Below are 26,084 nucleotides of genomic sequence, written 5' to 3' on the forward strand. Positions count from 1 at the left end.
ATCTTAATAATCCCAAATGCTTTCATAAGATAGGACTTTCTCCAACCTTCCTCAGGGAGCTTGTCTCAGGGCAAATCTCTGAAGATTACTCAAACTGCCCACATTTTTCAGGGCCAATCTCCCAAAATTCTGCCCAAATTATCAAAATAAAGTCTAATGTGTAAGAACAACAGGTAACTCACAATTTAAAAAAATTGTTAATAAAGCTTTATGTTTCATGAATACAACTCCCTAAGGCATTTGTAAATACAATGATTATACACTTTGTGGAAAACCAGTGGGAATTAAATGGTGATATTCTAAAACTGCACAGTTGTTCCCCCACTCTTTCCCCACCCCGATATCTAGTCTTTTAAAATGACAGGAGGAAAAAAAAACCACGAACTCATAGGTTTAATGGGTTTAATAAATGTACCCCTTTAGTTCCTATTTTCAGCACCCAGCATTCCTTTGAAATCACACACAGCCCCAGCAATGGCCCACAGAACATCTCGGGCTTCCAGAGCTCATGTTCACTGAGCATTCTGGGCTGCAGTGGCACTTGTCCAGAACTGGGAACGCCCCGTAGTTGGGGTTCTCTATGCATCGTGACGGTCTTTCCACCAGAGGAAGAAAGAAAGCCATGCCTCACAACCCAACAGATCTGAGAGATCCATCCTCCGGTTGCATCTCTTCAGAGGCATTTCTTCTTTTTTTTGCAGTGGAACAACAAAAAAGACCAAACCTAACCTGAGTTACAAAAAAAAGACGACAGTGATGGCTATAAGAGGGTGGCCAGGAGCAACGGGAAGACTCCTTTACCAGCCACATCCAATGCATGTGCTTCACAGAAAAAACAACAAAAACAAGTCCATTAATCACAACAGCTAGATTGCAAAATCCATTCATCCTAGGGTGGGAGGCAGGGAGGTAAGGCGGGAGGATAAATGGCACAGGAAGAAAAAAGAGCATTTTCAAATCGGTCCACACAGGCTTCAGCAAAGGCTAAAAATAGCTACAGAAAAATCTGTGGTATTTTCAGACTCAAGGTGTTAAAAATCCACTTCCTGGCCTCAGGAAGATTCTGACCGGGTGTGCCAAAATCCCAATTCCTCAGAGAAGGGAATATGCAGAGTGCCCTTGGCGAACCAGGGAAACGAGCTGCCACATCCTGCTTCCTTCCCATCCCTCCTACACCTTCTACACGGCAGGGAAATCAGTGGCCTGCAACAGCCTTCGGTTTGGCAGGAGATGGATGTGGCGAAGCGGCCTTGTCTGCAGAAGCCGGGCTACTCAGGACTGACTGCAGGTAGACCGTTTTCTGGAAGAGTTTGTTGCTTAAGAAGACCACGATGGAGAACAGGCGCAACTGAAAAAGGCTAAAAGAAAGGATATCCGGCTCATTAGATTTACATAAGAACAAAAATTGTTTGCGACATGACAAACTACTTTGCAATACATTCAAAAGCACAGCGAAAAGCAAGAGAAGCGACGGTTAAGGGAGTGTAGCTATTCAGACCCATGGGTTGTACTGGGAGCAACGACAGAGTGACTGGGTGCACTGCTGCTGGGCATGGACAGCAATCACTAATTTTGAAACACTTAGAAGACATTTATTTCAGATTCAAGAGGTGCTTTTCTATGGCTGATTTCAAGTATGAAATTCAAACAATACCTGAAGGTATCATATGCTACATATGGCTCAATCCCATGAAAAACTCAATTATGCTCTAAGACACACAGTGTTTTCCTGGGCAGCAAGTCCGTGCCAGAACCCAGAGCAGATGTGAAATTTCTAATACAAATATCTTCAGCAACGTAAACAAAATTGTTTAGAGTACCACTGAACATACAATACTCAACTTGCTTTGACATGATCAAACATTTAATTCAGGGTGCTACTGGAAATGCGAACGTCATTTGAAAACATACATTTTATCATCATTACTGATACTCATGTGAGTAGATAATATGCCAGTTCTTTCTTAAAGAAGCAGGGTGAAGGAGGGAGGGGGAAAACTGAGGAGCTGATACCAAGGGCTCAAGTAGAAATAAAATGTTTTCAAAATGATGATGGCAACAAATGTATGTATTTTGTAAAGAGCTGTATGAGCCCTCAATAAAATGATTAAAAACAAACACAAAAAAGTGTCCATTCTTACAAAAATAACCCTTTCTTAAGGTGTGTTTATAAGTGCTTTCTTCATTATATATTTATATGTGCACATACATAACAAAAAGCTTAGAATAGATCCCAGAAGATTGTTTCCCCTCTCTAAACAGTACATTGAAGATTTTCTGCAACCAAGGAATCTATTTTTTTAAAACTCCCGTTCCCATAATTGTGGCATTCTAGCCCTTACAAAGCAGAAACTTCATTTGTCACTGGTAAATACTTACTATGCTTTGCCAGGGGTCTTTGCTTCGTTAGCGCTGATAATAAATAAAGGGAAAAGGATGGAAAAGAGACAGCCACTGTAAAAAGAAAAGGCGGTTACCTAATTATTGTTCACACCATGACTTTGGAGGTATTAGAAACTCTCAACCCCTTCACCTCACATGCAGACTTCATTTCTCCGTGGAACCTGAACATAGCAATCAAGTTCCAAAAAGGGCAAAGGTTTGGGTTTGATTTTTTTTCAAAGTACTAGCTATATTTCACATAGCCCCAGAAGGCAATAAAATGCAAGTTTTAAGAATTAAATATCTGTAAGAAAATCCTAGCGATTTGCAGATGACCAATTAAGTTGCACGCCTGACACAGTAGCACACAGAAAGACTGCATTGGTGCACAGCTCTTTATTGTGATTAAACAACAAAAAAACTAAAGCCGCTACTACCAATTCCCAAACTCACTCTCTCAGTGACCTGAAAAGACACACTAGAAATTCCCACAGCTTTTCTGAGGCCATAAATCCTTACAGAAGCAGCCTGCCGCATCTTTCTCTTGTGGAGCAGTTGGTGGTTTCAATCACTGGCCTTGCAGTCAGTAGTCAAGCACTGGAACCACTGTGCTATCAGGAGGCTTGTATTCTGACCAGGCCCTCTGCAATCTCCGTAGTCAAATTACCTGATAATGTACGAGGACTGCATCGCTGTTAGGAAAGCCAAGGGCAAGCCAAAGCCAAAGTAGTAAGGCCAATTCTTTTCTATGTTTGACAACCGCTGGTGCATTTCAATTCCTGAAAGGGAGGCAATACAATTAGACTGCATATTTCATTTTAATGAGGACAGATAAACCACTTGAAGGCTGAGTTGTAGTTATACATCTGCCATCTAGAACAGTGGTCCTCAACCTTCCTAAAGCCGCGATGCTTTCACACAGTTCCTCATGTTGTGGTGACCCCAACCATAAAATTATTTTGTTGCTACTTCATAACTAATTTTGCTACTGTCGTGAATTGTCATGTAAATATCTGATATGCAGGATGTAGTTTCATTGTTACAAATTGAACATAATTAATGCAGTGATTAATCACAACATGTAATTATATATTGTGAAATATTTCTAATTACAAATAAATGAAATTTTGTCTTGAAGCATGGGTAGCATGGGCAACAGTCTTAATATAACAACAGTAAACTACATTGCTACACTTTGTGGCAGAAAGCATAAAAAGGCAATGTCAGTGCGGAGGGTGAGCTAGGAGCGGTGTCACGGTTCCGAAGACCGTTGGAATACGTGTTTTCCGATGGTCTTAGACGACTCCTGTGAAAGGGTCATGCAACCAAAAAAGGGGTCACAACCCACAGGTTGAGAACCGCTGATCTAGAAGCTAACTGCTGGTTTATAAATTAGAACTGTGTGAATCCAAAGTACAGCGTTTATTCAATGTGTTTAAAGTTCACTAATCCCAATTGCACAGTCGGCCGGATAAATGAATTATAAATTACAGTCCTGACACTTTTTGTCAGGATTAGACTGTAACAAACCGAGTTATCAAAATAAAAGCAGGCTTTACCCACTTGGGCATAATGCAAGCTCCCTCTTGGCAACGGGGCCGTTTCCTTCTAAAGATTATCTACACACCGAGGAGTTTAACAAAAGTCTACTGAGCAGTAGCATTTTTAAACAAGGTCTCAACTTCGGTTTATTTCTGTTCAAAAGGTAGACTTACCTTTATTGAACCAGCGGTATTCAAAGCAGTATAATGAATACAGAAGGGACATATGCAGGAGACTAACCAGCTGACCAACAAGATAGATGGGGAAGAGACTCACAAACAAACCCTGAAGAACAAATATGAAGATCTTAATTCCAAAATCGAGAAACCTAACACTATTCACTCACTAAGACTTTTAAATTCTCTTAATATATTTGTTCTTTGTAAAGATAACTTAAACACTTCACCAAGTCCAACTGATGCTCCAGGATGATTTGCTTATGTTTACACAATGACTTCCCAGTCCCCAGAAAGATACACAAAGGCTGCTTATATGTTACCACCCTTTCCTTGGGAAGCTTCCTCTAGGGAAGCTCTTTTCATCTGTGTCCGTGTGCCTAGAAGGCTGGTCTCACCTGAAGAAGAAAAAGAGCTTGCAGCAGAAGGTTGAACAGCATATCAGCAATTATTTTGCTGGAACTGGGGAATGGTTGCATCTTCCTTCCTGACAGCTGAAACGCCAGATCGGCTATATCCTGCAACAGCAGAAAAGTAGCTCAATCAAACTGAAGCCAAACGAGCCCCGTATACGGCACTGCTCTGCCACTAGATTCAGTAAGCGAGGAAAACATCCAGACACCTGACCTGAGAAAAATTATTCCATTTTACAATACCACAAAGTTCACCCACTGGCTGCACGGCCAAGAAAGTTTACAGTGAGCAATAAACTCCCTCCCCAGCTGAAACCTGCCACCGTTCCATCAGTCAGACTGCAGCACTCATACACCATCCTGTCCTGACCTACCTGAAACCAAATGGCGTTGACAACTTTGCTGAGCACGAACAGTGGGAGCACCCAGAGAGCACTGAAAATTGATGTGAGGAAGAATTCCAGCCACGACCAAACATCTCCGTGTAGTGATGGATCACCTGAGGGAGAGATGAGTTCAACCAGAGAAATGAAAGCCAACCCAAGAAAAAATACAAAAGAGCCAATATGAAATTCCTGTTTTGTGACTACTCTATTTTGCCACACATACAACAGCGCTTTAAAAAGTTTGTGGGAGAGAACCGATCTCAGAGAGCTATGTGTAACCTCCTCTCTGGGAGATGGGCAGTGGGGAGGCGGGTGAGGGGAGACGCCGGGGAGTGTAAGATAAGATATAATAATTATTTATAAACTATCAAGGGACCAGGGGTGGGATCAGAGAGGGAGGGGGATGGGGGGGGAAAAGGGAAACCGAGCTGATTCCAGGAACCCAAGTGGAAGGTGAATTATGAGAATGATGAGTGCAACGAATGTATAAGGGTGCTTTGCTCAATTGATGAATGTACAGACTGTGATAAGAGCCTTATGAGCCCAATAAAAAGATTAAAAAAAAAAGTTTGTGGGAAATTCTCATTATCTTTCCATTCCAATTTTCCACAAACTTTCTGAAGCCCCCTAGCATTTGCTTCATGTAAGCTTCACTAGTCCTAGTTCATATAGGTCCTCTCCTTCCTGTATGGAGCTGGTGGCGCAGGGGTTACATGCTCAGTTGCTCACTAACTAAGTGTTCAGCTACTTCTGAAGAAAGATATGGGCAGCAAGCTTCTGTGAAAAAGGATTACAGAAGAATTCACTTCAGAGGACCGCACTGAAGCTACCGCTCAGAGAGGGACATGTCTGATCAGAGCAAACGGGAGCAAATGTAGAAGAAGAGAGAGTAGAGCACATCCTGGTCCACCAAGCCTTGAGGACGATAACCCTGCTCAGAGCAGCCAATGCACAGAGAGGACCATATGGCTGGCCCCACTATGAGACACGACATCCCTCACTGACACATAGCCCTACGGGGCTAACCCTGGAGACACAGTATGGGAATTGTGCGCAATTTGAGGCAAAACACTAAGGGCGTGGAACAAAACAGCAAGGGGAACAGAGTAAGGAAGTCCCGAGGGAGTACCAAAAATAGACTTTGGGGCCAGGGCGTGGCACCCCATCAGATTTGACCAGTAAACACTCTTAGAGGTCAATAGACATAGAACAATTTACAGGCCTTTCTTTCTTTTTTTTCCTGGCCATTGGTTTTTTTTGTTGTTGTTTTCTTTTCTTTTGTTTGTTTTGCTGTCTTGTTTTTGTGCATATTAGTATCTCTGCAGGTCTATCTAGATAAAATAGGTGGGATAAGCAATCTGGAGGAGAAAAAATGGGTCCAACAGTTCTGGGGGGACATGGGAGAAGGGGACATGGGTAAAAGGAAGTGGTGTTAACAACCCAGGGACAAGGGAACAACAAGTGATCCAAATCAATGGCGAGGAGGGTGTAGGAGGCCTGGTAGGGCTTGATCAAGGGCAATGTAACCGAGAGGAATTATTGAAACCCAAATGAAGACTGAGCAGGATAGTGGGACAAGAGGAAAGTTAAAGGAAATAGGGAAGAACTAGGAGGCAAAGAGCATTTATAGAGGTCTAAATACAGGCATACATACATAAATATATTTATATATGATGGGGAAATAGATCTATATCCATATATTTATAGGTTTAGTATTAAGGTAGTGGTTGGGCATTGGGCCTCTACTCAAGTACTCCCTCAATGAAAGAACACTTTGTTCTATTAAACTGACATTCCATGATGCTCACCTTCCTGACACGATCGCTGAAGACAAAGCAGGTGCATAAGCAAAAGTGGTGAAGAAAGCTGCTGGTGCCCGGTTATCAAAAGACATAGCATCTGGGGTCTTAAAAGCTTGAAGATAAACAAGTGGCCATCTAGCTGAGAAGCAACAAAACCCACATGGAAGAACACACCAGCTTGTGATCTCAAGCTGTCAATGGCATCAGGTATCAGGCATCCAAGAATAAAAAATCATATCATTGTAAATGAGAGGGAGGGCGAACTGGGGACCCAAAGCCCATCTGTAGACAACTGGACATCCCCTTATAGAAGGGTTGTGGGGAGGAGACAAGCTAGTCAGGGTACAGTGTAGCAACAACGAAACATACAACTTTTCTCTAGTTCTTTAATGCTTCCTCTTCCCGACTATCATGATCCCAATTCTACCTTACAAATCTGGCTAGACCAGAGGATGTACACTAGTACAGATAGGAACTGGAAACACAGGGAATCCAGGAGAGATAAACCCCCTCAGGACCAATACTGAGAGTAGTGATCGTGGGAGGGTAAGGGTAAGGTAGATATGGGGAACCGATCACAAGGATCTACATATAACCCCCTCCCTGGGGGAGAGACAACAGAAAAGTGAGAAAAGTTTAACAGTGTAAGATATGACAAAATAAAAATAATTTATAAATTATCATGGGTTTGTGAAGGAGGTGGGGCAGGGGAGGGGGAAAATGAGGAGCTGATACCAAGAGCTCAAGTCGCAAGCAAATGTTTTGAGAATTATGATGGCAACGAATGTACAAATGTGCTTGACACAAAGGATGGATGTATGGATTGTGATAAGAGTTGTACGAGCCCCAATAAAATGAGTTTAAAAGGGTAAACAAAGGATCATAGTTCGGCAACTGTTTGAGGCAGTTCTACTTTGTTCTACGGGGCAAGGAGCTGGAATCAGTTTGATGGCCACAGTTCCTTTTTTTCCTTTCCAAGTTGCTAGATGCTGTTGAGTTTATTTTTTGACTCACAGGCCCATGTGATGGGGGTAAAACTGCTCCACTGGATTCTCTAGGTTGTAATCTTTACCAGAACAGATCCCTAGGTCTTTCTTCCATCATGTTGTTGGTGGGTTTGAACTAACAATTAGCAGCAAGTGTTTTACTACTGGGTAAAGGATCCACAAAATTCTAGGTCTCAACTGATTTAGAGTAACGATATAGATGCTACATACTTGGAGTGTGTCTGTTTACGTGACAGTGACTGTGATGTCACAGAATTATAGTATACCGTTTATGCCAAAAACACATTTAAATCCCAGTTCTGCTGCACACAGAACTGAAAGTGGTGAAGCGAAATTTCCTAATATGGCTTTTGTGTCCATTCCTCTGTAACTCCCACCAAATGCCTGGCAGGATGGGGAAAATAAGGAATAGAGAATTGGCCAGTCGTCATTTTTCTGGCTTTAAGAGAGCCATCTCAAAGGCCATAACGGAGTGGATCATGGGACCGACCTCCACCCCCACCCCCGACCCAAGAAAGAGCAGCCACCAGAGGAACGCATGTGAGATCCCGATCTGAAATGGGGAGGCACCAGAAAGTACAGTGCTGAGACCAGGGACCACGAGACTGTGAAGCAGAGCAAAGGGTGAGCTTCTCAACCCTGGGAACATGGCCGAGGACACAGGACCACATGGCCTAGAGACTGGTGATCAGGGAGACACGCAGCTGCCGGCTGAGAATAGACGCTAAAGACACTGAAGGATATACAGAGATTATTTCCTTAATCCCAGAGTGTGGTAACTGATTAACTTCCCTAATAAATCCCCGGAATTGGGCATTGCCTGTGAATTGTGTGTGGCCACTGCAAAGAATTCTCAAACCCAACAGAAAGCAAGAGCCATGACAAACGGTTTAAAGAAGGATAGCCTCTGCCTTGTGGTCATCCCATGGGCACTGAGCTGGTGTGGAGTCGGATTCTGCTTTCTGTGACCAGAGGAAGGCAGATGTGGCCACCGCGCTGTTTCTTCATACTAATGATTTGGTGTTGTTAACGAATTTTCATTTCCTCATCCATAAAAAAGATATATCTATTTCTTAATAGACAATATATCTATACAATCATACTTAAATGGTTAAACAATTTAAATTTAAAAATTTTAAATAAAAAACATTAAGGAGGCTTGAGCAAATATACAGAAATGTTCGATTAAGTGAGGGAGACAGGAAAACTCTCTTACCTGTTTCCCTAAGAAACAGTAGGAACTACTTACCAATAATCTTTGCTGTTACATACTGAAGCGCAGGAATAAATCCACGGTAAAAGAAGAAGAGGCTAAACTAAAGGGAAAAAATATCCACACTATAATTCCATCAATTTTTATTTTACAAAATTCCTGCTGAGATTTAGATGCCTATAAAAGAGTGGGTCATAGAAGAACATTTCAAATATCCAGTCAAAATAAAGCTCTATGTAGTTGTTTTTTTATTAACAACAGAAGAATTGAGTTACATTAATTCTATGAGAAAGGAAGCATTCAGCTTCTTCTCCAAAGTGCCCAAATTTTACTTAAGGCTCATTTACTAGTTCTTAGTGCATGATGTTTCCTGGTGTGGCTTTCCATGGTAATCAATTCCGATAGATCACCAAACCAGGTGCAGGAAGAACCCTTGCTCTTGTCCACATACGAGAGCTGACCCTCTGTACGTACTCAAAGTACCCAGTTAGCAGCAAACGCAGTTACTGCTAACAGCAGGAAAACTTGTGAACAAGTCACATTTTAAAAAGCTGAATGTATATATTGAAGACTTTGCCGGACACTCATTCATATATACTTGTACTTTCTTGAATGGAAACAAAATACCAGCAAGTGCAGAGAATTAGATTTTAAAATGCCCACTCGTCGAAGCTGCTTATCTCAGTGTCTCGAAGAACAATGTGCAGTGCCAGTGAGACCAAAGATCACCGCAAGGCACACGGACTTTGAAGAACTTACCCAGAATATCCCTCCGTTCCAAGCACAGCACAGGAAAATTCTATTAACAATGTACGGCTCACTGAAAAAGATCACGGACACTTAGCTTAAAAGCAACATAGATTAGATCCTTACTGGTATTCAGTAACTTCCCATTTCATTTTAAACCCTTTTCATAAAAATAACTGTGAAATGTGATGTTATTTCACTCATTTCACATGTGCAATTCAGTAATATTAATCACGTCCCCATGTACCACGTTGGTGTCCAACTGTCATCATAATCATTTCATTATCAAACAACTGTCTAGCAAGATTATTGCTAGAGCCAATAATTCAACATGAAGAACAAACAAAATACACACACACACAGACATATATATATATATATATACACACACACACACACACACTCATCAACAAAATTTTTTTCTGGAGACAAAAAAACACCTGGTTCAGTTGTAGTCCATTCTAACTCACACCAACCCTACAGGACAGAGAACTGCCCCACAAGGTTTCAGACGATGGACTCTGAAGAAGCAGACGACCCTGTATTTCTCTCAAGGACCTGCTAGTGGTTTTGAACCACCATCTGTCCAGCAGCTGAGTGCTTTAACCACTACCACATCATAAAAACACGTGGGTTGGACAACAGAAAAGTAGGCAAAGGGAGACATTGAACAGTGCAAGACATGAAAAAATAGCAATAATTTATATATTATCAAGGGTTCATGAGGAAAGGAGGGTGGGGGAGGGAGGGGAAAAATAAGGAACTGATACCAAGGGCTCCAGTAGAAAGAAAATGTTTTGAGGATGATGATGGCAACAAATGTGTATACGTGCTTGACACAACGGATGTGTGGATTGTTTTAAAGAGTTGTATGAGCCCCAATAAAATGATCAAAAAACACTCATATTCCCAACGCTGCCTTGAAGGCACAGTGGTTAAAGCATCAGACGGTGAATGAAGAGGTTCACTCACTAGCCTTTTCATGGGAGAATGCGGTATCAGCTGCATCTGTAAAGATTCGTCCTAGAAACCCCACGGGCAGTTCTGGTCTGTTCTTGAGGGTGGTTATGAGTGGGGAGCAACTTCCCCGGAAGCGTTTTTGTGACACTCCAAAAATCACGAAGGCTGGTCTTCATTCTGTACTCATTGGTCAATTTCCAAATCCCCCCCCCCCTGGTTATTTCTGACATCAGCCCACCCTCCTTACGCCTCTGGCTTCCGCTCTGTGCTCTGGGCTCTCCTCTGGGCCAGGACACTTGTCCTTCGATGGACTTCCTCTCTCTTTTGTTGAATTCGTGCATCCAACTTCGAGATGGTACAAATACCCCAGATGGAGTCCTTGATTCCCTACAAAGGAGAGTAAGATTCTGGATCAGAGCAGAGTTACCTATAGTGCACTCAGAGTTGCAATGCACAAAGTACCGTGGTTGCTTTGCTCCTTTTTAAAATGTTAAGGTAACTTCTTATTTATAGAGGAATTGCAAGAATGGAGACCCCCACACACACAAACAGCCTTCATCAATATTTACCAGTTTCAATAGTTTGCACATTTACTATCATCCTCGTAAACAGGCATGAATCATTTGAGTAGATTGCTATACGATATTCCTTTTACCTTTAATTCAGTGTCTATTTCCTAACAACACAAATATTTTTACATTAGCATCGCTTGATGCTAACTTAGTTTAGTAGTTACCAGTTCATGAAAGCCAGTATTGAAACCAATACATTAATCTACACACACTGCTTTGCAATGACTCTGACTCATGCCAATCCTATGTAAGGTTTCTGACACTAATCTTTATAGGAACCAATAAACTCATCTTTCTCACAAGGAGTGGCTGGTGCTTTTGAACTACCAAGCTAGTCATCAGAAGCCCAACCCTTACCCAACAAGCACTACCAGGGCTCCTAGTCCACATACAAGGAGGCCTCAAGAAGTTCAGGAAAAACGTTGCCATCTTTTAATTCTATCACATTTCCATGAACGTTCTGAAGCCTCCTCGTATAGAAGACTTAGTAGGACAAGTTTCCCTCAGTTGCTGGCTAACAGGGAGGTTGACAGTTCAACCCCACCCCGTGGCTCCATGACAGAGACCTGGCAATCTGCTTCTGAAAGGCTGTGGCCAAGAAAGCCCTACGGGCTAGAGTTCTGTCTCATGGGGTCACCCAACAATTCATATTTCAGTTTTCCCAGTTGTCTCAGCAACTGTCTCTATGGCATGTATAAGTCTTTAGTATCAGTTCAGAATCACATACTGCATTTAGATTTAATTAAAGAAATTCTATTAAATACTTTCTTTAATCAGAAAGCAGTATTGCTTATTAAAGAAAAAAGTAAGCAACTTCTGATTAGAGAAAGTACTTAATAAAATTCCTTTAATATCTGTATCATCATTAGACCCAAATTAAGCATTTTTAGCAAGATGACAACAGAAGTAATGCTGTAGCACATCCAGACGCATAAAATGTCCGTCTGCCCTTATTTGTGAATTTAACTGCACCCAGCATCTTCACTGGCTGTCAATTATTCTTCTTGTAACTAATAAGCCAGCTGTGGGGATACTTTTTAGACCAGTGGTTCTCAACTGTCGGTCACGACCCCTTTGAGGGTCAGACAACCCTTTCACAGGGGTCATCTGAGATCGCTGGAAAACACATAAGCATTTCACAATATATAATTACATATTGTTTTGTGATTGATCACTATGCTTTAATTATGCTTAATTTGTAACAATGAAAATACATCCCGCATATCAGATATTTACATTACGATTCATAACAGTAGCAAAATTATAATTATGAAGTAGCAATGAAAGTAATGTTATGGTTGGGGATCACCACACCATGTGGAACAGTATGGAAAGGTCACAGCATCAGGAAGGTTGAGAACCACGGGTTTAGACCATGTAACTACTTCACTCAACAAACTCTCAGCCACAAACAGTTCAATCCACTCTTGAATAACATGGTTGCCAGATAGTGATTTTCCAATGCCTCAACACATATCAATAAGATAGACAGCTTATTGTAGCCTGCGTCATACGCTGAACTCCATCGACACACAGGGATAAATAAAACACTCTGGGAAGGACCAAGAGTAGGGAAAAACCAAAAAATGTAATATAGAGGCCAAAAAAAAGCACTTTTATGATAAAGTGAAATTGTTAAGGCTCTTCTATCCAGTCTTTTAACTCACACTCTTGAGGCTTTGGAGAGGAGGCTGGCTCGCTCAGTGGGGTGCCATCTGCACACCCATTCACTAGTGCTAAAAGAGCTTCTTAACTGCTGCCCCGACAGGGCACAGGTCAAGGGGCCACGTGGCTGAGAAGTTCTCGATAAAAGAATCTTTGTTATCTGTTATTTTCCCCGATAAGCTATCATAATTTTGAATACAGTGAGTTCTGTGTGGCCACGGCAATGGCTTATCCAACCCAGCAGAGAAGTAGAGTGAGGGGCAGCTGGTGTCAGAATAGGATGAAGTATGTTCCAGCACAGGAGGACGGTGGAGGTATGCCTCAGCCCTGCCTCAGAAGAATCGTCCTTGGAAAGATATGGAGGTGAACACTCCTCCCTTGCATAGCCGGGGGTTGTCAGATGCAGACCCCACACCTGTTCTCTGTGAAGGTGAGCACAACCCACTTAAGACAGAAGCAATAGCATGCTAGTGTAGCTCCAGGAGAGTGTCATAAAGCGCTGTGGAGGCAGCAAAGATGGGCAGCAGCACTTGCCAATCATACAAGGTTCCCACAGTACGAAGGTTTCTGTTGCTGCTACCAATATCAAAATTGTTCCTCATTTTCAAGAGCCGTATGCATCCACCTACGCACATACTGAGTATCCTCTATGAGGCAGGCACACTGAACTGCTAGAGCCATTTGTAAACCGCCCCTCCAAATATAAATTACCCTAAGTGTTTCAGTAGCTCAGTGAGTGGCCATCTAACATGCAACTACGAGCCTCTCTGTTCTGATGGAAGTTGAGTAATGAAAATCAAGGACACATGGAAATAATTAGTCCATAGACTAATTGACTACAAGAACATCAGTCTTTAATTCTGAGACCGGAAGAACTACATAGTACCAGTACAGACTGCTTTGAGAAGAAAACATCATAAGGTCCTGGAAAGAGTGGAAGAAAATAGAGAACTCAAAATCTTAAAAAGACCAACAACAAAAAAATCTAAAAAGGTCAGATTTATAGAGTAGAAGTGCAGTAAGTGAGAAGGCTGCTATGTAAGAGATGAAACCAAATGGGAATGATTTGTTAAAGATGAAATTGATGGTCTGCTCTATAAGCCTTTACTTAGTCCACAGCAAAGTCAAAACAAACCACAAATAACAAAAACAGAGGCTGGAGACAGGTGGCACCTGGAGACTATGATGCTTAGTCACCTTCAGGTTGGGAAATGAACATACCCCATGCTCAAAGCTCAACCAAACAATCACCAGGACAACATGGGGAGCACACCTAACATTTGAGAGGTGGCACACTTTAAAATAATCATTGCGATCGTAAGGGCAGGATTTCCCCAAAAACAAAGTTAAGACGGGTTAGGAAAATAGAAAGAATGGAAAACAGGGAGGAAGTAAGATAAATGGTGTTTTATTGTTGGGACTGCAATCAATGAAATGAAACAAAATGTCCATGTGCTGCTGAGTGGTAGATGTATTTGCTCCAAAGGCCCTCACTCAATTCAGAAATTAAAAAAAAAATTACACGCTACTAATAGATTTTAAAAGCCTGGTAGCAATAGTTGTTTAAATTGTTCAGCTGCTAACTCCAAGGTCAGTGGTTCATACTCGCCAGCTGCCTGAAGGGGGTAAGAAGGGGCAAGTCACTCTCATAAGGACTGACATGTAGCCTTAGCAACCCTCTACTCTTGCCTATAGGGCCTCTGGAAGTCAGAATGGACTCAGCAGCAGCTATGGCAGATTATGTCCACAGTCGAGTGGGCTAGTCCTGGGAAGAGGTACTGAAAGGACACTGATAGCTAAGCCAGCTTCAAGCATTGAGTTCTCCTTTGGAAGGAGCCAAAGCAAGTATCAGAGAAATATCTAGAGTACACAGAAATAAGAAAAACTATGTACTGTCTGTTGACAGGAGCATAAGTTGGCATAGTGAGCACCTAACTTTTTGCCTTCTGGTAGTTTTTAGTCTTGCTTTGTTGGGGATGCAAAAGGGTTTTTCCCCAGGTGGTCTCCCCAAAATATATGCCAAACCTAGGATGCGGCTTGCATCGCACGGTAAGTGACTGTGCACTTAGAGATCACAACACAAGCTGCTAGAGGTTACTCTCCCTGAGGGTTATCAGTCATCTACAGCAACCAGGCTCCAGTCCGTCCCAGCCTAAGTAAGGCCCACTCCCTGCTGGTAAGGACAGTGGTTGAACAAGGTTAGGCTGCCATCTTGAATCTAGGATCCACCCATGTTGTCACATGTGTGCCCCTAATCCCTCCCCTTCTTAATGCATGTACATGCCTAGATCATGGCCCTCCCACTGCTTGTATTGCCTATGGTACAACCCCTTCCTGTTACGGAATGTAATCAGGGGGCTTGTACGTCCCCCTAAAGATATATAAGCCTTGGTTAGAAATATACCTGTGTCCTCCTCCTCTCGTATCCCACCTCCACATGGGCCACCAAGAGGGGCTGAGGTGAGCATGCTACCATAAAATGTGTTTCAATCCTTTATTTTACTCTCCCCTCCTATCTCTCCTATTCTCTATGACTTTACTATAATCTTTATATATTATAGCCATATAATTGTACCTGCAACCCCCGTAATATTGTTAGAAGCTGGTGTACTAACAGCTTTGCTTTTAACTTCGAAACTTCCCCCAAATGGCTTTATTTTTAATCTAGGAAACTCAAATACTGTATATATTCGTGTATAAGCCAAGTTTTTCAAAACATTCTTAATACAGTTTTTATGGTAAAATTAGGTGCCTTGGCTGATATGTAGGTTGGCTTATCAAGTATATACGGCACTTAAAAGTCCATAGAACTGAGGGCTAAGATAACAGTCACTACTTTTGGATATTTTACTAAGGTAACAGATATTAACAGCACATTGTAGAACCAATGGGAAGATGGAATTTTCCTGCACAAGAATGGCAATACAAAGAGATACAGGTGTTGAAAGTAGATCATGTTGTATACTTCCATTTCCCTCTCCTTTATTTCAAGCTAACAATACTGTAAACTCTCCTGTTAAAGAACTGACCCATCCCAGGGCTGATTTCTCTTTACGTCACGGGTATGGACACAGAGAGCAGAACTAGAGTGGGAGACTTCTGACATCCACTGCATGAAATGGAACTGCGCGACTGGGCACTTGGGTAAATAAACCCAGGACCATTCTTAGGAATCTTTTTCCTAAGGCATTCTCCTCGTACCTTGTAAACTCTGGAGGGGGCTGAGTAAGGTTTCAGTAATAGACACTCAGTAGACAGATCTCTGAAGACACTGCAAGATGCAGGATAATTAGATGAAAACCTGTCTGTGAAGGACTCAACAATTATGATCATTCCAAAAATGCCTAAAGGAGTTCCGAGTCAGTTTCTTCAGCAAAAAGGGTCTAAAAACGACTTTCTAAAAACAAGATGTACTCACCCTGGCAAGGTCCTGAAGAAAGGTTTTGACACTATCAGCCATCTCTTCAACATACAATTCTATCAACTACACGGAGAACAGAGGCGTCTCAAAATCTCTCATCATGAAGAGCCTGGAAACAGATAAATGAGCAAAAATACTTACTGTGAAGCACATTTCCATATGACCTTTTCCACATAACTGTAGCTCTCATTTAGGAGTCCTGTGGACATAGATCTGCTTCATTGGATGCCAGCAGTTCCATCAACTGCTCGGTGGTAGAAAGGCGAGGCTCCTGTTGCTATTGCTGGAAAGAGTCTCGGGAAGCCACAGGGACAGTTACAACCTGTCTCAGGGTCGCCATGAGTCAGATCGACTGGCTTTGGGTTTTTAATACCTGTAGTTGTTGAAACCTGAAGCCACTAGGTTTTTGTTGTTGTTTTGTAGCCATTCATCATTCTTTCATCTTTTACATAGAGAAAATGTGCTCTTGGACTAGCTGCTTCCTCTCTGAACCGTGGTTTGCCTAATTGTCCCTCCTACAGAAGGTCCCAGCACTTTTGAGACTTTGGAAATGGGTGAATACAGTACTTTGCTATCTCCTTTTAAGTGATATTTATGCTTAATTCATGCCCTCTAACACTTGGGCTGCAATCTGAAATATCAATGGTTTGAACCAATAATGATTTACAGTCTTAGAAATGCTTTGGAGCAGTTCTATTCTGTTTTATAAGTTCGAAAGGAGTCAGAATGAACTCAGTGGCAGTGAACTTGGTTTGTGTTTGAACACATGAATGAGAACACTAGGGCAATCTCTAGAGCAATGGAGGCTGAATGAATTGCTGAAACTTTTAAACCTTAAACCAAAAATATTCCCTGAAGTCTTCTTAAAAGTGAATAGACCAATAATAAGAGTAGTGATACCAGAAGGGGAAGGGGAAGGGGAGGAGAGGGGAGGGGAGAAAGGGAGAACAATGATCTACATAGAACCCCCTCCCTGGGGGAAGGACAACAGAAAAGTGGGTGAAGGGAGACACTGGTTAGTGTAAGCCATGAAAAATTTTTTTATAAATTATCACGAGTTCATGAGGGAGGGAAAGGAGGGAAAAAATGATGAGCTAATACCAAGGGCTCAAGCAGAAAGAAAATGTTTTGAGAATGATGATGGCAACAAATGTACAAATGTGCTTGACAAAATGGATGGATGTATGGATTGTGATAAGAGCTGTATGAGTCACCGATGATTAAAAAGTACACAATAACTTAGCTAAAAAATGTCTACCTTGAGCATTATGCTATTTTGAGATCTATATGAGATTGAACTGACTACAGCAATTCAAAAATTAGACAAGAACCTTGGGAGAGGCAAGCCCTTTATGTTAATGAGGAAGAACTCAAATAGGGTGTGAAAAGAATGTAATCAATGTACCTGTACCGTATATACTCGAGTATAGGCCGATCCAAATAGCAGTCAAGGCACCTATTTCACCACAAAACTGAATTAAAAATGTGCTGAAAAACTCTGCTTATAACACGAGTATATGGGTACATATAGACTGCTAAGCTTGTACATGTTTTACTGTGCATTTTCAACAACAAACAAAAGATAAAAGTTCTTAGAAAGTTACTAAGTAAGCAGTCATAGAAAATTTAAGGGCTTTAATGAGTTCATGTATGTACACATTCTTAAACCTAATGTTCTTATTTATTTTTAAGGTGAATGGAAAATCCATTTTCAGAAACATTTTAAGAACCTGAGATTCTAAAGTTCTCACTGGCCAGTAAATCAAGAGTGTTTATGATTGAAGATAAAACAACCATGATATAATAGGGCAGAATCTCACGGGCCAGTTGTGCAAATCTCAAACTTTAGTTTGTACCATCAGGCAAACTAATCTATACTCTCCAACCTTAACCATCAGACTATCACTGACCCAGCTGAACTATTGCCAATCAGAATAGAAAAAAAACCCAGAATATGACAGCACGGAGGCCACTGTTACAATACCCTGATTAGGTCAGATCCTATAGATACATTTACTAAAAAAAAAAAAATACAGAATATGACAGCACGGAGGCCACTGTTACAATACCCTGATTAGGTCAGATCCTATAGATACATTTACTAAAAAAAACCAAAACAGAATATGACAGCACGGAGGCCACTTTTACAATACCCTGATTAGGTCAGATCCTATAGATACATTTACTACAGGTAACCTTATGGCAAGAAACATTGGTCAGTATTCCCCCAGGGCTGCTGGGCAGGAAGTCTGAGGCATGCCTGTGCAGTGCAGGACAGCTGAACGTCAGCCAGCAAACACCTGGTTTCAGCAAGAAACAAAATGGCAAGGTACCTACAAACCAGCAGTGGTCTCCAGAGGTCAAATCCAACCCAACCAATCCTACTGCTACCCAGTTCATTTTGACTCGATGCTCCCACAGGACGGAGTAGCAGCGCCCTAACAGGCGTTCAATGGCTGTAAATTTTTAAGGAAACAGACTGCCCCAACTTCTTCTCTGGGCTGCGCTCTTTTGGTTAATCAGGTGAGCTCTTCAACCATGGAGCCACCAGACTCCAGGGCAGGCACTGATCAAAGGCCCGTCACAAATCCAATTGGAGAATTATTAGAAATGATAACCCCAAAAGTTGCATCGTTCCCTCTAAGGGCAGGTCACTCCTATTTTATACGGAGATCTGGGGGGCGGGGGCGGGGAATCGACAAAGAGCTGAGGCACACTGACACCCCGCCACAATTGGAGACCACACACACACTGAATGAGTGAAAAGCTAGAAGGAACTAAGACGCCTGGTTGACAGTTGTACAGATTTAAATAGCTAGCCCATGATCAGTGTGTGAAAGGCAACTCCGGCAGAGTTCTGAGAATGCTCGGTCGTTCAACACGAGCACCCCAGACTCGAAGCCGCTGACAGACGCCACGCCACGGAATTCAGTCGAGCTTTCTATTGACTAGCCCTGCACTTTAGCTTCCAATCACGAAACCCAAGCGCAGAAAGCACTGCCCACTCGAGAAGCAGAAAAGGTGAGCCGGGTTCCCGGAGCTGGATCGGTTCCCTGGCCACAGGTAGCTGCGGCTGGAAACCGGTCTCCCGCCACCAACCACCGCTGGGAACGAGGTGACAGCGAGGCTCAGTCCACCTCCAGTCACGTGCAGAACTAAAGCTAGCCGCTTAGCACCCGGCGCTCGGCCTCCCGTCTCCGCCTGGGTTCCCTCGCGCAGCCCCTCCTCAGAACCTCCAAAATCCCGGTTCGGGGCCTGCCAGCCTTGATCGCCCGCGGGGGCTTGCTGCCTCGGTCGCTGCGCGGCGGCCCCGACGCTGGCCCCGCAGGCCCGCGCACCTACCCGTCAGCTCGGTGGCCGCCGCCGCGACTCCAACTCGGGCCAGACGCTGGCCACCACCAAGTGCCCGGAGCGCCAGGACACCGATCCCGCCGGGCGTTCCCAGCCCCGGGCCGCTGGGACCACACTGAGCATGCCCGCGCCGCCCGGGGCTTCTGGGAAGCCGGCGCGTGCGCCGAGCGGAGCCTCGCGAGATCTCGTGGGCTCGGCCAGATCCTGGGAAACGTAGTCCACCTTCCGTCCGGCCGAAGCTGTGCCTGCGGCGGGGGAATCCCCGGGGATCCCTTTGTGCCCCATTTCTGGTTCCGTTCTATGCCCTTGCCCACTTCCGCACGTTGTTTGTGGTTCCAAAATCGTACTGTTAAATATAATCATCTGTTAACTCAAAACAATAATTCAATATTTAATTGCTCTGTGTTTTAATAAACAATTTGCAAAGTAAAGGAACATTCCCCTTATGGAAGAATTCCCTACTTCCAGAGTATGGGAAGTTTATGGTGACGAAGTATTCAGTGGCTACCGAGTTAACCGAAAAGGTGACTTCGTTGAAGAGTCGGCCCTCCACCCACCAGTAGCCCTGAGATCTTGGCAGTTTTAAAGAATCGCGGAGTCAGAACTGACTCAATAGAAGTGGTTTTTTTGGTTTCATGTGGCCGGACTTAATCAATGCAATGTGTCGTTTACTCTCTGGACTCTTTGCTTCCATGATCATTGATTGTGGATCCAAGCAAGATGGAATCCTTCAACTAAGTCCACATGGAAGAAGCACACCAGCTGGTACTTCCAAGGATTGTAAATACTATAATCCAAATCCAAAGGAGGGAATGGCATCAGAATTTAAAGTGTGAACAGCTGGCTTGCAGTGGCTATGGGCGACAGTAGACGCCCCAAATCCATTTGCAGTGTCCACCCAGTGGATGAAGCCTCTGGTCATAGTCTAGGGATGTGAGTAACTTTGCTAGCAGACAGTGAGCACTGTAAAGTCGATTGTGGTAAACATAGGTTAAAATGTAGTATCTTATTGTTTGATCTCCTTTTTCACCCATGTTAAGATTGTTTCAGTTGGGGGGGGGGGGGAATACATGTGGATTCAGCCTCTGGTGAATCCTCGCTGACCATGGACCAGGGATGTGAGTAACTTGCTATAATGCAAAATGCATTGAAATTGGATTATTACAGATTCAGTTTAGGTTAAAATTTAGCATTTGATCTCCCTTATGATCTAAATTTTAAATTTATTTCCGTTTTAAACCATTTTCTGCTTTTTTAAAATTGAGGTGTTATCTGTTTTACTTTGTTATTAGGGGTTTTTTTTCCCCACTGCCCCCCACCCCCGCCCTCTAGGTTTATTTTTTAAAGCATTTTTCTGTATATGAAATTCAGGATAGGTAAATCTACAGAGACAGTAACTGGAGTAATGGTTCCTTGGGGATATGGCAGGGAGGTTGGGGGGAAACAGGGTGTGAATAGCCATGTATACAAGAATGAAGAAAATGTTCTGAAACTGATCGTGGTGATGACTGTACAACTCTTCTGATGTGATTGAACTATTGAATTTATGAAATATGAATTATATGCCAATTAAGCTGTTTAGAAAAAGATTAAATCTTTGAAAATTTCTATCTCTCCTCCATTTATCACAGTGTTACCAGTTGAACCAATTGTGAGGAATTTGCTTTCCTTTACATTGAGTTGGAATTCACACCGAAGGCTGCAATCCTGATGTTCATCAGCAAGTGTTTCAAGTCTCCCACTTTCAGCAAGCGAGGTTGTATCACCTGGATATTGGAGGTTGTTGATAATCTAGAGTCAGAAAACCAAAAGGAAGGACAGGGTCAGCATAATTGAAGGGGAACGAACAAAAGGAAAAATTCAAGCCTCAAGTTGCAATATTGAAAATTCTGTGGGAAAAATATTGAACAACGCAGAACAGAGAAAAAGATGAGCGATTTGAGATGAGAAGTAAAATGTCCACTGTTAGACTAACTTTGTGCAGCGACTTCGATTTAAACTCATAGCGACCCTATGGGTCAGGGCAGAACTGTTTCAGAGCATTTTGAGGCCTGGTGGCACTAGGGGTAAGCTGTGGACTGTTAATCATAAGCTTGACTGTTCAAAACCACCAGGGATGCTGCTGGAGGAAGATGAGGGTATCCACTCCCTTAAAGATTCACAGCCTCGAAAACCTTATAAAGGGTGACAGCCATCCAAATATACTGAATGGTAGTGGGTTAATCTTTCGGGAAGTAGATTCCACATTTTTCTCTACTAGAGTGACTGGTGAGTTCCAATCCCTGACCTTTAATGAGCCCAGCATAAATTCCAAAGCATTTGATTTGTGTCCTGTGAAGGTGCCCTGGTGGTGTCAGTTTATCATAGGACTACTCACCAAAGGTTGACAGTTCACATGCACTAGCCACTTCTCGGAACAAAATGGAGGAATCTCTTCCTGTAAAGATTTCTATCCAAAGAAAATGCTCTAAAATTGACTGTGGTGATTATACAATTCTTCTTGATATGATTGAACTATTAAATTGTATATGTGGATGCAGTGCCAATAAAGCTGTTAAAAAGAAAGAAAATGTCATTGAATATCAGAGAATTGTTTCAATATCCACAGTTGTCAGGGTACCAGCCCCTAACAAATCATCACAATTGTACAGTGATAATAAGTAAAGATTATAGTAAAGTCATAGAGAATAAGGAGAGATCGAAGAGAGATTGAAATAATGGAGTCAGACACATTTCATGGTCACATGCTCACCTCAGTTCCTCTAGGAGGTACAGGGCAGGAGAGAGCGCAGGAGAGGGCAACTTTATTGCTAACCAAGGGTTATATCTCGGGGTGGGGGGTGTTGCATGCCTTCTAATTACAGGTAAAGACATAAGTCACAGGAAGGGCTAGTACGACAGGTGATACAAGCAATAGGAGGGGATATACAATGGGCATAAACATAACAGGAAGGGGATGAGCTAGGGTGTACACATGATAGGAAGGGGAGGGACTAAAGGTATACATGTGACAAGAAGGGCAGACCCTAGATTCATGATGGTGGCCTAACCTTGGTCACTCTTGAGTGGGCTTGACCTCCCTGGGTTCTCCTACAGGGAAACAATCTACTACTATCCTTATCAGAAGGGAGGGGCCCTACTTGTGGGATAAACAGTGGTGTCTGCTTGCTCTGGATGGCTGATGACCCTTAGGGAGAATAACCCCTGACCTACTTCTGTTGACCTCCAAGTGTATAGTCATTCACCACGTGTAGCAAGCAGCTAGGTTTGGCATGTATTTGGGGGAGAGAACTTGAGAGAAATCTGTTTCCAACACACAGTTCCTACTATTTTGCTGCCCTTGGGATGATGCCAATGAAATGTAATAAAATGTGATTTGAAAAGAAAAAAAAGATTTATATCCCTGGAAATCTCATATAGGTTTACTACGGCTCCACATCCTCTTCCCAGCAATTCTTGGGCAGTTTACACAGGGAGCCCTCACTTCACTTGAGTCTCAATGTAAGCTGAGATTCCATTTGTGCTCGTTCTATGGCAGCTGTACTCTCAGCCTTCCTGTTGTTTGAAAGTGGTTTAGGAACTCTCCCAGTCAGCCCAGAGAGGCGCATCTTACCCTTGGGGAACTTGCCTAACCATGGGTTGAAAGGTTAACAGGTGCATGTCATCTAAATCTAAATCCACAGCTTACTGTTGCCTAGGGTGCTGGATCACATCCCAATCATCACATAGCCACGTGGCCAAAGCCCCAGGACTAACCCTTTAAAGTTGTAAATCTGAAATTGTGCATACCTCCTGTTCTAGGGGGAAAAGATCCCAAATTCAAATATATTTTATAGAGAACTGTGGGTTACAGAAAGATTTCTTCCAAGTTGTCTCCCCCAAATAGATGCCAAACCCAAGATGCTGCTTGCTATACGTGGTAAATGACTCTGTACCAGGAGGCCAACGAAAGTGGGTCAGAGGTTATTCTAAGGGTATCAGTTCTCTAGAGCAACCAGACCCTATAGTCTGACCCACCCTAAGTAGGGCCCACTCCCTTCTGATATTGTTCTCTTGAAGGAGTGCCTGAAGGCAGTGTCAGGACCACTCAAGGATGACTAAGGTTAGGCTATTATATTGAGTCTAGGCTCCGCCCATCTTGCTACAAATGTTCCCACATTTCCTCCCTTTACTATTGCATGTACACCTGTAGGTCATCCTGCTCCTATTGCTTATGTTGCCTCTGTTACAATCCCTTTCTATGACTAGATCATTATCTGTAATCAGAGGGCTTGCTGCCCCCAAAGATATATAAGTTTTGGTTAGAAATAAAACCTCATGCTCTCTCTCCTGCCTGCTCATCTCCCACCTCCACGTGTACCACCAAGCGGAGCTGAGGTGAGCTTGCCACCATGAGATGTGTCTGACTTCTTTATGTTACTTTCTTTCTCTCCCATCTCTCCTATTTCTCTATGATTTTACTATAATTTTTATATATCATAACCATACAATTATGCCTACTGAATGCATGATTAGCTGTGGGGGCCTGGTTTCCCCCACAGAGAACTGTTTATTAAATGTTTAACAGGGGAAAGTGAGACAAAGAGCCATCAGGATGACCATCAGCACAAGGCCATAATGGTGTCCCATTACGGAAGCAGGGAGATGAAAGGAAATTGGCCCCACATCAAGATTGGTGGTAGTGGAATTCATTACTGGTGTAAGCAGGACTAACATGGGGAGGGGGACATGAGTGAGATGGCACGATTGGAGATTAGAGAAGTTCACAGGTGTCTACAGGAATGTTACCTCCAAGTTACAGTAGTGATGAAAAGAGATTTTGTCCTATGCGGTACAGAGAAAACTAAAGCAGGAAATGGAGGGATTTGTCATCAGATCACTTAATGTAAGACCATTACAAAACCAACAGTGTCGATAAAAATTAAAAAGCATGTTGTTGTTGTTCGTAGGTGCCAGTGAGTTGGTTCTGACTCGTAGTGACCCCATGCACAACAGAATGAATCACTGCCTGGTCCTGGGTCATCCTCACAATTGTCCCTATGCTTGAACCCATGGGTGCAGCCACGGTGTCAGTTCTTCTGGTTGAGGGCCTTCCTTGCTTTCACTGCGACCCTACTTTCTCAAGCATGACCTCCATCGCCAAGCACTGCCCTTGAAGGAAGACCTTCAACAAGATGGATGGACACAATGGCTGCAACAATGGGCTCAAACGTAAGTGTGAGGATGGAGAAGGACCAGGCAGTGATTGTTCAGTCGTACACTATTGAGTTGAAACGGACTCCAGGGCACCTAACAACTACGTAGCAGTGACAGCCCACAAGCCATTTGCAGAGTCCCCACAATTATTAACCAAGCCTCCACTGAACATTTCCTGGACGGGAACCGAGGATGTAGGTAATCTTGCCCTCAGGCAGAGTGCACTGGGAGGTAGATTAGCTTCATGGACCTCCAGCCAGCCAGCCCTGTGAGGCTGTGGGGGGTTCCCTGAGTGAGTCCTGGATGGTGGTCCCCCTACTGGGAGTAGGACAGGTGGTTGCATAGTCCTGGGTCTCACCCTGACTGTGTTAGTCAGAAGGCCCTAGACCAGTCTGGTAATCCCTTCTGTCTGATGTAATGTCCTCTCTTTGTTCCTGAAGTCCTACCTGCGGCTGTAGAGAGAGTGTAGCTAGGGAGCCTGCAGGCAGAGGGAAGGACAGAGGTCTGGTGACAGGAAGCATTGGGAGCGGCAAGGATATCTGAAAGGGAGATTTCAGCAGCCAGGGACAATCTAATCTTAAACCAGTCAGACCCCTAGGCTGATTCTAAACTCCAAGGTCATCAGACCCAAGGCACTCTTTGCTAAACACTATGTTTACTTTCCTGTGACTAGGTTTATGATTGGACCTAAGAAATAGGACCAGTCCTGGAATTAGTCCATTTATAACCCAGAGATACAGACAGGCCAAGCACCCCACAAAAAGCCTCTCCACAATTCATTCAGCTGCAGAGCACTGGAGTCCCACCTGCTGCGCCAGGTGCTTTTCTTTCCTCTCCTAATAAACTCTGCTTTCTGACTCCCCTTCTGTGGTTGGCAAGTTCATTCTTCCAGTCTGAGTGATCAAGAGCTCCTGGACGCATCAGAGCAGTGGTTCCACTGTGATGTATTGATCTGCCTGCCACCAATCATGAGCGTGTGAGTTTTCTTTGTCTGTATCATACTTAACGAGCTTTCTGACTTGGGGGAGAAAGACAGGCCTTTCTACTCCCGTGAAGAAGTGCGGTCTCAGAAACTCAGAGGGGGAGTTGTACACTGTCCTATAGGGTCTCTGTGAGCCAGCATGGACTTGATGGCAGTAGGTTTGTTTGACTTTTCTGATTTGAATCCTCAGGTGCCATTTTGACCTCATACTAATGGCCTCCCTCATCTGGATGGTCTGTGTTACCAGGTGAAGGCTCCGAGGTTCAAGC

The 26,084-nt window shown here is 43.2% G+C and overlaps 1 protein-coding gene across 1 annotated transcript; it reads right to left on the minus strand.

Moving 5' to 3' along the window:
* Positions 1 to 388: 388 nt before the first annotated feature.
* Positions 389 to 19,767, minus strand: EI24 (EI24 autophagy associated transmembrane protein). The gene is made up of 11 exons (XM_075564122.1): positions 19,629 to 19,767; positions 16,284 to 16,395; positions 10,876 to 11,015; positions 9,681 to 9,741; positions 8,958 to 9,024; positions 4,888 to 5,012; positions 4,499 to 4,618; positions 4,098 to 4,209; positions 3,050 to 3,161; positions 2,380 to 2,454; positions 389 to 1,358 (listed from the first exon to the last, which is right to left on the minus strand). Exons 2-11 carry the CDS (start codon positions 16,323 to 16,325, stop codon positions 1,196 to 1,198), a joined length of 1,017 nt encoding a protein of 338 aa, XP_075420237.1. The 5' UTR covers positions 16,326 to 16,395; positions 19,629 to 19,767; the 3' UTR covers positions 389 to 1,195.
* Positions 19,768 to 26,084: the final 6,317 nt, after the last annotated feature.

The sequence above is a fragment of the Tenrec ecaudatus genome, chromosome 12 (assembly GCF_050624435.1).
Source record: "Tenrec ecaudatus isolate mTenEca1 chromosome 12, mTenEca1.hap1, whole genome shotgun sequence".
NCBI classification, from domain to species: domain Eukaryota; kingdom Metazoa; phylum Chordata; class Mammalia; order Afrosoricida; family Tenrecidae; genus Tenrec; species Tenrec ecaudatus.

Excerpts from the sequence above, each read along its gene's own strand:
- EI24 (XM_075564122.1), bottom strand. The coding sequence starts at position 16,325 with ATGGCTGATAGTGTCAAAACCTTTCTTCAGGACCTTGCCAGG. Across the intron at positions 9,742-10,875 it reads ACAGAGCGGAAGCCAGAGGC|TGAGCCGTACATTGTTAATA; the intron begins GTAAGGAGGGTG and ends GATCTTTTTCAG. Across the intron at positions 1,359-2,379 it reads AAGACCCCTGGCAAAGCATA|CCTTTTTCAGTTGCGCCTGT; the intron begins GTAAGTATTTAC and ends CCTTTCTTTTAG.